Raw genomic sequence first — 14,712 nt, forward strand, 5'->3', positions numbered from 1 at the left:
TCAATATTTTGATTTTGTACAATTTGGCTTGCTTCATAAGAAAATTGTTAGTATGATAGTAGCAAACTCTTTATGAGTTGTTAGGTAATGTAGTTTTTTTCCAGTGTTATCTAGGAGTTCATGATTTTTTTTCTACAAGGCCGTGAGAGGGGCGTGAGTGTATGGTGGGATGTAAGGTATATATATGAACATCAGATTGTGTTTGTTGATCATGTTTGTGGAAGTTGTCTCCTTTGGTGAAACTTTGGGATTAAGGGCATGACTGGTTTTCCCGCTGCCACCCTCAAACGTAGCTTTTGCGGTTGCGGTTGGTTGTGGTTGTTGGCGTTTTGCAACAATCATTCAAACAACTCTAAACCGCTTCAAACCGATGTAAACCTCTTAAATTCAAAAGTTGATTCCAGCTAGCATTTGCGGTTGCGGGAGGGTAAATTTTTATTTATTTTAAAAACAATATAAATACAAAAATAAAAATAAAAATTTTAAATTGAAATAATATGAGTACTAAAATATATCTATTATATTTTAGTTTATATTATAAATTTATAAAATAAAAATATTTTTTTATTTTTTTAATTAAAAATATAATTCTATAAATATAATTTTATATTTATTATAGTATTATGTTTTTAATATTTTTATAATTATATAAAATGTAAAAATTGTTAATTTATTATTTAACTGATGTTGTATTTGGTGGTTTACCAGTCATAAGTATCCCGCAAACGCACCAATTTCTAACCACAGTATCAGTCATACAAATCTCTTAAAACCACTTAAAACCGCAACCACCCGCATCCGCAAACTCCCGCAACTGCAACCGCAACAGCTGCAGTTACACCAGTCAGGCCCTAAGTAAAAGAAAATGTTAGCGGAAGTTCCGTTCATATTTTTTAATTGTTGTTTGTTACACAATGACAAAATAAAAAATGAGATTAATATTATTTGATAAAGAGAAGTTGTTTTAATCATTTCAATATTTATATATATATATATATATATATATATATAATAGATTAAAATAAATTTATTAGTTTCACATCAGTACCATATACTATGTAATAACTCGCACCCTAGGTGGAGTGAGATATTAATAAAATATTTGGCAACAAAAATAGTTTTGCATAAAAATATATTTTTAAACATAATCTATACTATTATTTAAGAAATAAATATGCTTATTTGTCATGTTCTTCATGATTATAGGCTGAGTCGTAGTTTTATTAAACAATTTTAACTAGTCTTATTAGATTTTTGATATCTTTAATGAATAACTATATAGTTCATTATTTAACTGTTTAAAAATTAATATAATAAAAACGATCTCAAAAAATAAATGGAAAACATGTTTGAAAACAGAAAAGATAATTCCATATATTTATTTGTGTTTATCTACATCTTTCTTTCTTATTTGTTAATTTTGAAAATTAATAGTATATAAACACATATAATAATTAAATTTATCATTATACTAATATATTTAAAATAGTTTTATAAAAATGTAAAAAGAAAATTATTTATATTTGTTTATAAATGAAAATTATTTATTTATTTTTTCTGTAAAAAAATATATCATGGCATATCTTTTTAAATTATTACGCTTATTTTATTATTAAAATACTAAAACGAGGTATATAAGCAATAACAATAAATTTGATTTATATTATTTTGTTAACACGATTTTTTGTGGTATTTTATTTTTATTCTTATTATACAGTTGCAAGACTAGCATTTATTTGTTATTTAAGTTGACAAATTTAATAGGGGAAATTTTCATTTTACACTTTATTTAGTACCACTATTCATATATACTCTTAGAATGATGACATTTTCAGAAATACATAAATCATTAATAGGCAAAAGACAAAAATAACTCTCTCACAATTCTAACATAATTTCCTATCTCTTTCTCCCTCGAGAAAAATTTTCAATCGAGCGACGGCAACGGCGAGATCGAGCGACGGTGACGAGATCGAGCGACGGCGACGAGATCGACCGACGGCGACGAGATCGAGCGACGGCGATGAGATCGAGCGACGGCGACGAGATCGAGCGACGGCGACGAGATCGAGTGTATCTTCTCTCACGAAGCATACGAGATCGAGCGACGACGGGGAGATCGAGCGACGATGGCGATGAGATCGAGCAAGAATCACAACTTGTAAGTAATTTTCTCGGATTTTGTTGTTTCGATCTAAGAGAAAGAGTTATCTATTAATAGTCGGATCTGAGAGAAAGATTTCCGATAGTGAACATTGAGTTTTTGAAAATTTATAACCCTTTGTAAATCTAAGTTTTAGGAAAAAGTCGTTGAATTATGAATCGTTTGCTTTTACCACAAGCTGCTCGATCAATCTTTTAGAGTTTTCAAATCTAAATTTAACACAAAAAAATCAATTTTTAGTTTTTGAATTATGTTTCCATTGCTGCGACAGCTTAAAAAATAATCCATTTTTTATCGTCTTCCATCATTTGTCTCCAGCTTTCGGAGTGGAAATGAGTTCTCTTAGACTCAAGTTGGAGATGATTTCAAATTGGGGCGTTGGAGGAACTTTCATTCTTTAACAGTTTATAAAGTTTGTAAATCATTTACAAAGTTTTTAAATCATTTATAAATGTTTATAAATTATTTGTAAGAGCATATAAACCATTTATAAGGTTTATAAAGGTATGTAAATAATTTATGAGGGTTTATAAAATGTTTATTAAGTTCATAAAAAGGTTTTATAAAGTTTAGAAACAATTTATAACGACTTATTAATCATTTATAAAGAGTCTATAAACGTTTTATAAAGGGTATGTAAATGTTTTATAGACCCTTATAAAGTTTGTAAACCCTAATAGAACCCCGACATGAAGTTTATAAAAGAACAGTTTATAAAGTTTGTAAATCATTTATAAATTTAGAAATCATTCATAAATGTTTATAAATTATTTGTAAGAGTATATAAACCATTTATAAAGGCTTATTGATTTTGCTGAATTGGATGAACTTTATAAATGTTTTATAAACCTTTATAAAGGCTTATCATTAAATTCTTCATGTCCTTATAAATGGTTTATATACTCTTATAAATAATTTGCTTCTTCATGCCTCAAGAATATTACTACTTTCAAGAATAGGAAAATCTGTGTACTAAAAACTTCATCTCGGGTTCTATCATATTTGGTACTATCAGTGGTGACTCTGTGTTTCTATCTGCAACATAAAAGCATGAAACTAATAAGATTGTACAATTATTTTATAAGTCTTTATAAATGTAAACAATGTAATAAAATCTCAGACATTAAATGAATAAGTTTTGACTATTATTTTATAAGTCCTTGAAAGTATTAAATTGTAATAAACACCTCAAATATTTTGATACTTCCAGCAATGAGGAAGTCTTGAGTACTAGAAACGTCAATTCGTGTATGTATCATGTTTGACATAATTAATTGTGATCTATGCCTTTCCATTTGTAACATAAAAACATGAACTCAATAATTTCTATACAATAATTTTTTTAAGTTCTTATGAAAATGTAAAAGGAGTTCTAAATATCTCAAGGGCATTACCATAGACAACCTTGTTTCGCACAATCAAAGAGTGTGTACATATATGTTTGCAATATAAAAACACGAAACTTTGTGATTGTGTCAAAGTAAATAACAAAGCCTTATAAATAAAACATGACCAAAGAGTTAACCTCAGAAATTGTTGCACAAAAACGAAGAAATCTTCCAATTTCTTTATGTTTGCTCATAAAAGAGGCCACTTGGAGATCATTTCTAATAAAAACTGAAAGAACCTCTTTTGTACCAAAGAACCTCTTTTGTGTATTATTTATAAACTCTTATAAAATTGTATCCATTAATAAAAGTTTATAATTATTTATAAGTATTTACAAATTGTAGCACACACAAGATAGCAATTGATGTAGCTTCCTCGGCTAAAACATGATTTCCTGTAACAATACCCTTTCTAGCTGATCTCAAGGCAAAAGTGAACATTTGTTTCATCGCGTTACTTCCTCCTGGCATATCTAGTGAAAGAGCCACGTCCTTCAACAAGGGATATATTGCCTCACCCTCTCTGTAGACTGTACAGAGACCATGCTTGTGATCAGAATCAAACAAACTCATTTCAAGGTTTAGTTTTATAAATACTACTACTTACCTTAACTCTTGTGGATTTAGAAGGGAATGAGAGAAGCACCAAGATCTCAAGTGAAATAAGTGGAATCAGTGGAATATTAAATAAGGGAACCTGCAAGAAGAGATGAGATGATCGGAGAGAATCAAATCAAAGACTGAGACTTTTTTTTTAATTCAAAAATCAAAGCAAAGTTGGTGCTCACATCGATGAGAGTGGACAAATTAGGAGACTCGTTGAACATCTTCACCTATGGGAGTGATACTTCGGAGAGCGCCTTTGCAAAGTAATCGGATTTCGCCGTAGCTTCGTCGGATCGCGCCGCAGCTTCGTCGGATCTCGCCGCAGCTTCGTCGGATCTCGCCGGACAACTCTGCAGCGTCGTCCGATCTTGCCGGAGAACTCGTCACCGCCGGAATTCGTCAACGCCGATTTGAATCTGAGATGATGAGATTTAAAATTATCGTGAGATGCAGGAGAAAAGAGTTAGTCTTAGGTTTAATTAGTTAGGGGTATAAAGGTACTTTGCCAATTAAAATTTTAATAGTAAAATTGATTAAGGTAGAAATGAAAAGTGGTATCTCCAAAGTGCTATTTTTTGCAATTCCCCAATTTAGTATTTATTTGCTTTTATTTTTATAAATAATTTTTATTTGAAATCAAATTATCTTTTTAAAAATATTTTCACAATATCTCCCTCCCGAGGAGAATATTTTTAAAATATTAATTTTTTTATTTACAACAAGTAACTTATATTTATAAAAGTTTTAAATTAACTATATTTACTTCTTCTTTTTTAAAGATTTTCACAGAAATATAACTTTGTTTAAATTAAAATTTCGTTAAAAGACTATTATATAAAGAAAAACGTGATTCTGTATTTTTTTATAAAAACTGTATTTTCCATAATGATTTTTTTAGTTATATTTATTAAAATTTGAGAGACCATTTGAAAATAACGAATTATGATTTCATAATATAGAAATATTATTTTATAGGAAAATAGCAATTTTTATTTTAAAGTAAAAAATATAGATTGACTATATCTTATTTTGTTCTCTATTATAGCATGAATATAGCAATAGATAAGAAATGTTCTTATTTTATATATTACATATTAATGTTTTGTTTATCAATATGGTTCGTTTGTTGAGTGTTTATTCAGATATTATTGGAGATATTTCAAAATATAATTATACATATATCAATAGTTTTACTTACTTTAATTAATATAATATGTAAAGTTAGGTTCAGTTTAACATTTTTGTGCTTTATTTATTTTGAGATTTGTAGGTTTTGGTAACTCTAAGAAATTTGTCTAATAACATCAACTTATATTAAAAAATTATATATTTGTTTATTTAATTAGATAATTGTTTATAAATTAATATAAAAATGGTTAAAGATAAAACATATTTTAAAATAAATAATAATTAATGTTGTTATCCAAAAATAATGTTTTTATATTTATAAAAGTCAAAAGTTAAGAAATTAAAAGATTCATAGTATAAATTTAATGTCTTATTTAAAAAATTTGATCTTTAATCTAATAATACATTTATTAATAATATTTATAAAAAATTATGCCCGCATATGCGGACAAAACACCTAATATTATAAACAATAGAATTTGTGATGTAACCCAAAGTCTGAATCGAACATATGAACTGAAAAATCTTAATCCTTAACCAATTTATAATCTATAATATTTATCATCCGAACCTGATCCAAATTCGGATCAGTACTAAAATACTTGAACATATTGATTTTGAATATTTAAAGCAGTATCCAAATAAATACCAAAAGAGTTCCAGAATAGTTCTACGTTTGTAAAATAAAACCAAAGAGAAATTAAAAAATATTTATAGAACAGCCATATATAACACATAAGGAGGATTTGTAGACTGTTAACTTATATAAAATAGATGGATATTCACATCAGTTTTGGAGTTTGATCTTTTTTAGGAACTAAATTATTACTAGTCGACATAAATGGTTAATATGCCAAGTTCTATCAGACAATCGATCCACCTCTTAACATTGGCTAGAAGATATTCAAATTTGAGTTAGACAGTACGCTTTCGAGATAGTTCATTATGTAATGCTATCAGATCAAGCTAATAGAGGATATAAACAAAAAAGAAAGATTATTTCAGGCTTATTTCAAAGGGCTTATTTGCCCAATAACCAAATTCATAATAAAAATTAGGTGGATGACACTGATGTTGACATAATGAAGAAACTATTATTTATGCTATAATTTATCCGGTTATATCCTCTTTAATTACAAGTGACCGGTGAAAAAAGAAAAAAAAAAGATAACGTCTGAATGTTTTAAGGTGTGGTCACCTTAATAGCTAACTCTTCAGAATGAGAGATATGGAAGACATCCACGTAACTTGTGTTTATTACCACATACAATTTTAAATTAGATTAGTGATGTGGTTCCATGAAATAAATAAATGAATTAATGGTGTAGAAACTGAAACGAATTTAGTGCATAATGAAAAATAAAATGATGGTTTCATTTCATATGATAAATAGTATATGAATCTAATCCAACACACAACTCTTAAATGTTAAACTCATACCTAACTTTTGAATACTAAATCCTAAATTGTTATCACTAAACCCAAACTTCAATCCCCACCTTCCAAATACTAAACTCTAAATACTAATCACTCAACCCTAAATCCTAATCATTAAACCCTAAACTCAAGTATAGACCCTAAACCCAGATAGAATGGAACAAAAAATATAATATGGTTTACTAAACTCAAAACTCTACTTACTAAATCTAAACCTATGCATGAACCTATAAATTATTTTCCAATATTGGACACTTGAAGGCACATTTACTTGGTTAGCATGTTACATATCTTCTATTCCATATAGTCTAACTAATATAGTACACAAATGTTTCAAATAATCAAAAAATTTCAAAGGTGTATCCATTTATGAAATGCAAATAGTAAATCTTCTTCACCCGCAAAAATACAACATTACAAGATGCACCATTAATTATTAAAGCTAAACCCTAATTAAGGAAGCATAAACCCAAGTAGTATATATATAATATGGTTTACTATACCCAAACTTCTACTTAGTAAATCTAAACCCTAGGCAGGAACCTATAAACTCAAATTCAATCTATAAATTTTTTTCCAATATTGAAAACTTGAAGCCACATTTTAAATATTAAACCTTAAACTGCTATCACTAAACCCAAACCTTGATCACACACCTTCAAAATACTAAACTTTAAACTCTAATCACTAAACCCTAAACCCAAGTATAGACCCTAAACCCACATAGAATGGAATAAAATAAATAGTATAGTATATATTGGTGAACAAAATAGAATACTCTTTATAAATTGTCAACATGTTCACTAAACCCAAATCCCAACCCCGCCCTTCTAAATACTAAATCGTAAATACTAAACCTTAAATCCTAATCGCTAAACCCTAAACCCAAGTATAAACCCTAAAGCCAAATATAAACCATAAACCCTAAACTCTAAACTCAAATCTCAAAATCTAATACTAGCCTCAAACTCACCCCTATTACTCTAAATACTAAACCTTAATCACTAATTACTAAATCCTAAACTCAAATATAAACTCTAAATCCAAATATCAAAATTTAAAATAATACATAATACTATATAATATTAATTTATACTATATAAATATTATTTATAGTTGAGAAATGTAGAATAGTACACTAATATAAGAGTTTATTTGTCATCTATCCAAAATTGGTTTTAATCATTGCACTTAAACCAATATAGTATGAATTTCATATTACAATCAATTACATAAAATGGCATAGAAGAAAACTATCAAAATTGTAAATATGAAGATGATTACATTTTTAAGGGATTGTTTAGATATATATATATCCCAAATAGTATAGTAACTTTACATAAATAACTACACTAAAGAATATATATATTATACTATTCTTTTTCCGAATATAGTATATACGATAAGTTCATCTTTTTCAATTCTTCTTTTGTCAAACATGCGGATACACCTTCACTTCGTTCACCGTCGTTATTCTTCACTACCATATAGAGATCATCTTCTTCGCTTTTACCGGTCCGTCGTCGTTATTCTTCACTATTGGATCACTAAAACAAAAAAGAAACGAAAACAAAGTATGAAAAAAAAAGCATGATGTGAGAATTGATGATTTAAGAAAAAGAAGAAAAGAAATAAAAGAGTTGTTATGTTTGCTCACCGTATACGCTTTCATCGTTGTTCTTTGTTCTTCTCATGAGAAGAAATTCAGTTCAAGAAGATGTGTGCATAGTAAAAGACTATGTTCATCTTCATCTTCATGAAAGCTATCTAATTATCTTGAGAGGTAAGAATGAATACAACGTGGCCACATATTTTACTTGTTACATTAATTAATTATTTATTTAATTTTTTTTGTGGTAGATTTCACCGGTTGAATATGGAGGCAATATGGCAATAATGTATATTATGTACAGAGTATATCGATAAACGAGGGCTTCTAGATAGTATGTGAATTATAATTTGTTTGAAGGTTATACAGCCTAATTTCTCTATTTCAAAGTATTGCTTTCTTTTTAGAAAAAAAGTGCAAGTGATGTAGATCCAGAACGACATCGTTTTGGTGGTAACGATTGGGCTTTGTTTGCTCTGATTTGGGCTTCCCTTTCGACTAATAAGTACGAACCCTTAATACTCTGGCTCACACTGGTGTGTTTTCTCAATCCGATTTCATCTCTCACTTGCTGCTACAACAATGGCGTTTGTTTCCACTTTCCGCCGTATCTTAGCCGGATCCAACAACAACAGCCTCTCGTCGTCATCATTCTCCTGGGTTCGCCATTGTTCAGCTCTTTCATCTCCCAAGCTCTTCGTCAGCGGTATATTTCTTTCTGTGAATTCAAATTCTCATTCAGTTTCACCCAAAAATAAAAAAAAGATAAGCTTTAGGAAACAAAACTCAGAGAAGAATTGGGTTATGCTATAGATTTGATAAGCAAGCTTTGGTGATCTTTGTCATGTTCTGATTGATAGGTATCCAACTTGTGTCTCTAGAATCAACATGAAAGCTTACTATGTTTCTTTGAGTTGTGTCTTGCTTTTAAAGACCTCCTTTTTATTTGTCTGGATGGCTTATAGATAAGAAGAGAATGTTATTCCATTATATGAATGAAACTCTTTGTATCTTTGTGCATTTGAATAGGTCTCTCCAGACTCACAACAAATGAAAAGCTTCAGGATGCATTTGCTCCTTTTGGCGAGCTCGTTGATGGTAACACTACTCTCTCTCTCTCCTTCCTGATCCAACAACATATACAGCATCAAACCACTCGGCCACATATTTTTGTGTGCAGCTAGAGTGATCACGGACAGGGAGACCGGAAGATCAAAGGGTTTCGGATTTGTGACATACGCAACAGTACAAGATGCAGAGAAGGCTAAGGAAGGAATGAATGCAAAGTTCTTGGACGGCTGGGTGATCTTCGTTGATCCTGCAAGACCTAGAGAACCAAGACGGCCTCTGCATCAAGATCAGCCTCAGTCTTCTTCCTCTGGATCTGGTTTCACAACCAACAAAACCATTGGGTGGTGTAAATGAACACAAAAACAAAAAAAAAAGGCCACACTTTTGCATTATTTTTCTTTGTACCAAATGAAAAAAAAAAACAGCTTCTTCAAATTTATTTGTTTTTGAGACAATCAGATCATGCAATAGGTTAACAAAACCGGAAAAGACTAAACCATGATAACAAACCATTCTGTTTTCATTGTACAATCAGACAAAACAGCCTTTTGGTCTCTCTCTAGGGTTGAAGGAGTTGGATTTTTTCAGACACAAGTACAAAAAGAACAACCAATCAAAATCTGCAGCTTCTTGAACTCGAGTTTGGCGATTGTTCTCAAGAAAGATGCATTCTTGTTATCATACGCACTTCTCCTCCCTCAAGCTTCCACATTTCTTTGCGCCGAAGGTCTTTCTCTCATTATCCATCATAAGCTGATAGCTCTGAGACCAAGAAGAAAAGTTTGAAACTGTAGTTTTTTTTTTGTATGTATCAGAGTTTTGTGGCGTCTTCACGGAGAGAATCAAGAGTGTTCGCAGTGGCAACCAGTATGGATGATGCGTCTGGTAACATACCAGCGGCTCCAATATCTCTACCTGAAGGCTCATGGAAACAGGTTTCTTTAACTTTGCATTGTTTTGGCTTATTGAGTTTGCTTCAAAGTTTGAAAGTTTGAATTTTGTTGATTAGATAAGTGGTGGAGTGACAGCTGCGAAAGGGTTTAAAGCTGCTGGTATGTATGCTGGATTGCGTGCTTCAGGAAAGAAGCCTGATCTCGCTCTTGTCACCTGTGATGTCGACGCTGTTGCTGCAGGTCCTTTGCTCTTGCTTCTTTTAGTGGTCCTTAATCAGTGGCAAAAAAGATTATGATGTTCTTCTTTGATGATTCGGTTTCAGGAGTGTTTACTATGAATGTGGTTGCTGCTGCTCCTGTAGTTTACTGCAAAAAGGTTCTTGAGACTTCCAATACGGTAAATCCTCTACCTCCTTGTTTGAATTGACCAAAGCATTTTGTAGCCTTTCTGAGACTTTGAAATGTTTCAGGCGCGTGCAGTGTTGATCAATGCCGGTCAGGCCAATGCAGCTACGGTAAAGATATATCTCTGTTGCTTTCAATAACACTCATTATATGTTAGGAGGATTGAGAATCTGAGATCATTGCTATTTCAGGGTGATGCTGGTTACCAAGATACGTTAGATTGTGTTGGTTCACTAGCAACGGTACGTCTTGATGTTCTCTTATGAGCCCTTGTCTCCCTCCCGCAAACCTTATATGTATTTCAGTATTTTCCCTTTGTTGCAGCTACTTAAAGTGAAACCAGAGGAAGTATTAATCGAATCAACTGGTGTTATTGGTCACAGGATTAAAAAGGTACAACACATTTCTCGTTTTAGTAACTTTGCATCACTTGTGTTGTTGTGTTTCTCACCCCAACGATCTCAATATTGCAGAAAGAGCTTCTCCAAGCACTTCCAACACTAGTCAACTCGATGTCAAACTCTGTTCAACAGTAATCTTCTTTGTCTCTTATGTTACAATCTTCACTTTAAATATCAGCCACTGGAACCAAATCTAATTTGATATAACAGGGCAGATTCTGCTGCTATAGCAATCACCACAACGGATCTTGTAAGCAAGAGCGTGGCAGTTGAATCACAGGTAAGTACAAGAAAGACAGTTGTGTTCTGTTTCTTCCTTAGACTGTTTCATATATCTTGCAATGATTTGAAAACTGCTCAGGTCGGAGGAACCACTATTCGAGTTGGTGGTATGGCTAAGGGCTCAGGGATGATTCATCCAAATATGGCAACTATGCTAGGTGTATGTTCCTTTCTTTTGGCCGCATAGAAGACATAGGCATTGATGTTGATTTATGTTTCTCAGGTCATCACAACAGACGCTCTGGTTGAAAGTGATATCTGGAGAAAGATGGTAAAGGTTGCAGTAAACCGAAGCTTTAACCAGATCACTGTAAGTTAAAACAATTTCAAACATTGATTATTTTTTCAGTCTCCAGGCTCTGATTGATTGAAAACATGGTCTTATAGGTAGATGGGGACACGAGTACTAACGACACAGTCATTGCTCTGGCGAGCGGGCTATCTGGATCACCTTTTATATCTTCTTTGAACTGTGAAGAAGCTCTACAGCTTCAGACATGCCTTGATGCGGTATGTATGTATGTTTTTGCTATCTATCTAACAGTGGCTCATAAGCTGGACTTAACATTGAACTCTAAAACTAATAGGTGATGCAAGGACTTGCCAAATCAATAGCTTGGGATGGCGAGGGCGCAACATGTCTCATTGAGGTTACGGTAAAAGGAACAGAAACTGAAGCAGAAGCAGCGAAAATTGCACGCTCGGTGGCTTCCTCTTCACTAGTTAAAGTATGTGAGCGGAGATAGAGACTATGAATGATCAAAGAGATCATTCTTCTTGTTTCTAAGGTCTGTCGTTGCTGGTTGTGACAGGCAGCTGTTTATGGAAGAGATCCTAACTGGGGACGCATAGCTGCAGCTGCTGGCTACGCTGGGGTTTCTTTCCAGATGGATAAGCTTGAGATATCACTCGGCGAGTTTTCACTCATGGAGAGTGGTCAACCTCTTCCTTTTGACAGGTTTCTTATCTTACAACTGCTATTGTCTCAATGGCAAAATGAGGTTAAACCATGTTCTTACACAAATGTAACAGGGATGGAGCCAGTAACTACCTCAAGATAGCTGGCGAGGTTCATGGAACTGTCACAATCGATTTATCCGTAGGTGAAGATGCAGCCACAGGAAAGGCGTGGGGGTGTGATCTTAGCTATGACTATGTCAAGATCAACGCTGAGTATACCTCCTGAGACCAAGATGCAGAGATTCATGTAATGTTGTGTTATGTTCTCAATTTATAAACTACATTTGCTTCAAATAACAAAACATCATTTCAAATAACAAAGCTTCATTGAGTTCTTCACAACAAGTACTTAGGATCAACCATTACACATAAGAAAGAGAACACACACACACAAAGTGAAGTGATTATTTATTAGACAAAGAGGGAGAGCACATCTCATTGATGTGTGAAGATGTGCCTTGGTCATTATTAACAGCCAGTGCCATTCAAGAAGATGCAGCAACGATAGGCATCTGAGTAACCCAATCAAACTTCTCGCGACTGTGTTTGCGAGAAGCTTGCTTCTTGTTGTCCTTGCCACTACGAGAGGAATTAGAGTTGTCTTTGCTCTTCTGTCCTTTCTTTCCGTTCTTCCTGTGGCTATCTTTGCTCTTTGATTTCTGCTGCTGTTTCTTGTTTCTTGTGTGGGAGGCTATGGAGGGAGGAGGATCATACACGTCAGCCGCCCATGAAACACTCGTCTTCTTCAGTGTCAAGCCATGCTTCTCCCGGCTGCCTTTTATAGCAGGGATGAGAACAACCGGAGCCTGTTGAAAATGACACAGCTCAATCCCAAGGACACTTGAGACTCTTATTGAAGTATAAACAATGAACCAGTAACACAGGGTGACTTACAGTAGTAAGGTTCTCATCCTCGTCTTCATCATCTGAAGACTTGAGAGGTAAAGAACCTAAAGTGGATTTGGTAGCTGATTCATCATTCACAGTTTGGTTTATAAAACCAGTTTCATCTCCATCGGGTTCCAGAGAATCTTCAGAACCAGCATGAGATGAATGCTTCAAGCCATTAGAGCATTGCGTGGGACTCGAAGAAGCCGAGATCTCAAAGTCTGAATCTTTACCCGAAACAGAGCTCATATCCAACTAAAGCAGCAGATAAATATTCAAACTAGTAGTCGTAACTGCCACAAACAAGCTCAAAGTTATCACCTTTGAGATAAAAAAAAAAAAAAAAAAGCTACAGAAACGTTCGTACCTTCGTGGGTTTGCGAATCGAGCACACCAAAGATCAAGTAAAGTTTTTGTCTTTCGATGAAAAGAGAGAGAAGAGAGGAGGAGGCAGAAGAAGAAGAAGAAGGAGAAGGAGAAAGAGAGATGTTAACTAAGATTACCACGCCAATCAGACTTTTCAAGAGGTTTAAGACGATAAGAAGACAAACCGGAATGACAAGGAGTCAGAGAAGGAACCAAAAGGAGAAGCTTAGAGGGCACCGAAGGCATTATATCTTATGCTCTTCGTAACCCTTTTAACCCAACGGAAATGCCCTAATTCTCTAATCTCGAATCCAGAAGAGTTCTCAGAAGCTTTGATGCGAGAAGGAAACACCCAAAAAAAAAAAAAAGAGAGAGGGATGATTCTCCTAACAGATATACCCAATAAGCCTTAGAATCGGATCATGGAGGACAACGGATTTTGCGTGTGATGAGGAAGACGACAAGGAAGAGAAGCTAATCTGAGAAGACGAAGAAGATGACGTCTTAAATAGAAAAGTTGAATCAACGGTTGATTGATGTGTTTAGACTAAATCACGACCGTACACGCGTCCTGAGTGAAGACTTTTCTTTATGGGCCTTGATATTTTTATATTGGGTCTTAAGGCATGTTATACACTAATGGGCCATCGGAGGAAATAAATTGCTACACCCTTTTTTTTTTATGTGCCCCGGGAGGATAAATTTACACCATTTTTGAAATAAATATCAGCAATTGCTACATTACCAGCATGATTTTTTTTTTTTTGAAATAAATTGCTACACCATTGCTGCACTATCGACTGATATAGTCGATCCCGGGAAGAATCCACTTATTGCTATGTAGTTATTAAGTAGCGATAATTTAGTTATTTATTTATATAACTTGACGTTTTGAAACAGAGTATTCATGCACTAATCACTAGGCCATCATACTTTTGGTATGCTTGTTGTTAATGCAATCGGTACTTGTTGATATGTTGTGTTATTTATTCATTGGTTTGGTCTTAATAGAAGACTCTTTTATCTAACACTAGAGTCTTTTAACGGGGAGAGGCCTGGTTTTTAACGGAGGATTTTAATGAAATTATTGAGAATAGCGAGAAACAAGGAGGAC

At 33.1% G+C, this 14,712-nt stretch overlaps 3 protein-coding genes across 3 annotated transcripts; 2 read left to right on the plus strand and 1 right to left on the minus strand.

Moving 5' to 3' along the window:
* The first annotated feature begins 8,850 nt into the window (after positions 1-8,850).
* LOC106396269 (organelle RRM domain-containing protein 2, mitochondrial) lies at positions 8,851-9,858 on the plus strand. Its single transcript, XM_013836611.3, has 3 exons — positions 8,851-9,038; positions 9,362-9,430; positions 9,513-9,858. The coding sequence occupies exons 1-3, from the start codon at positions 8,915-8,917 to the stop codon at positions 9,755-9,757; spliced, it is 438 nt and encodes a 145-aa protein (XP_013692065.2). The 5' UTR covers positions 8,851-8,914; the 3' UTR covers positions 9,758-9,858.
* A 31-nt stretch (positions 9,859-9,889) lies between these two features.
* On the plus strand, positions 9,890-12,681 carry LOC106396267 (arginine biosynthesis bifunctional protein ArgJ, chloroplastic-like). Its single transcript, XM_013836609.3, has 15 exons — positions 9,890-10,130; positions 10,219-10,338; positions 10,413-10,536; positions 10,620-10,693; positions 10,767-10,811; positions 10,893-10,943; positions 11,026-11,094; positions 11,175-11,233; positions 11,313-11,382; positions 11,464-11,544; positions 11,608-11,694; positions 11,772-11,894; positions 11,972-12,112; positions 12,197-12,342; positions 12,417-12,681. The coding sequence occupies exons 1-15, from the start codon at positions 10,068-10,070 to the stop codon at positions 12,568-12,570; spliced, it is 1,407 nt and encodes a 468-aa protein (XP_013692063.2). The 5' UTR covers positions 9,890-10,067; the 3' UTR covers positions 12,571-12,681.
* LOC106396268 lies at positions 12,639-14,075 on the minus strand. Its single transcript, XM_013836610.3, has 3 exons — positions 13,600-14,075; positions 13,239-13,525; positions 12,639-13,150 (listed from the first exon to the last, which is right to left on the minus strand). Exons 2-3 carry the CDS (start codon positions 13,479-13,481, stop codon positions 12,830-12,832), a joined length of 564 nt encoding a protein of 187 aa, XP_013692064.2. The 5' UTR covers positions 13,482-13,525; positions 13,600-14,075; the 3' UTR covers positions 12,639-12,829.
* Positions 14,076-14,712: the final 637 nt, after the last annotated feature.

Source organism: Brassica napus, chromosome C4 (genome assembly GCF_020379485.1).
Source record: "Brassica napus cultivar Da-Ae chromosome C4, Da-Ae, whole genome shotgun sequence".
NCBI classification, from domain to species: Eukaryota; Viridiplantae; Streptophyta; class Magnoliopsida; order Brassicales; family Brassicaceae; genus Brassica; species Brassica napus.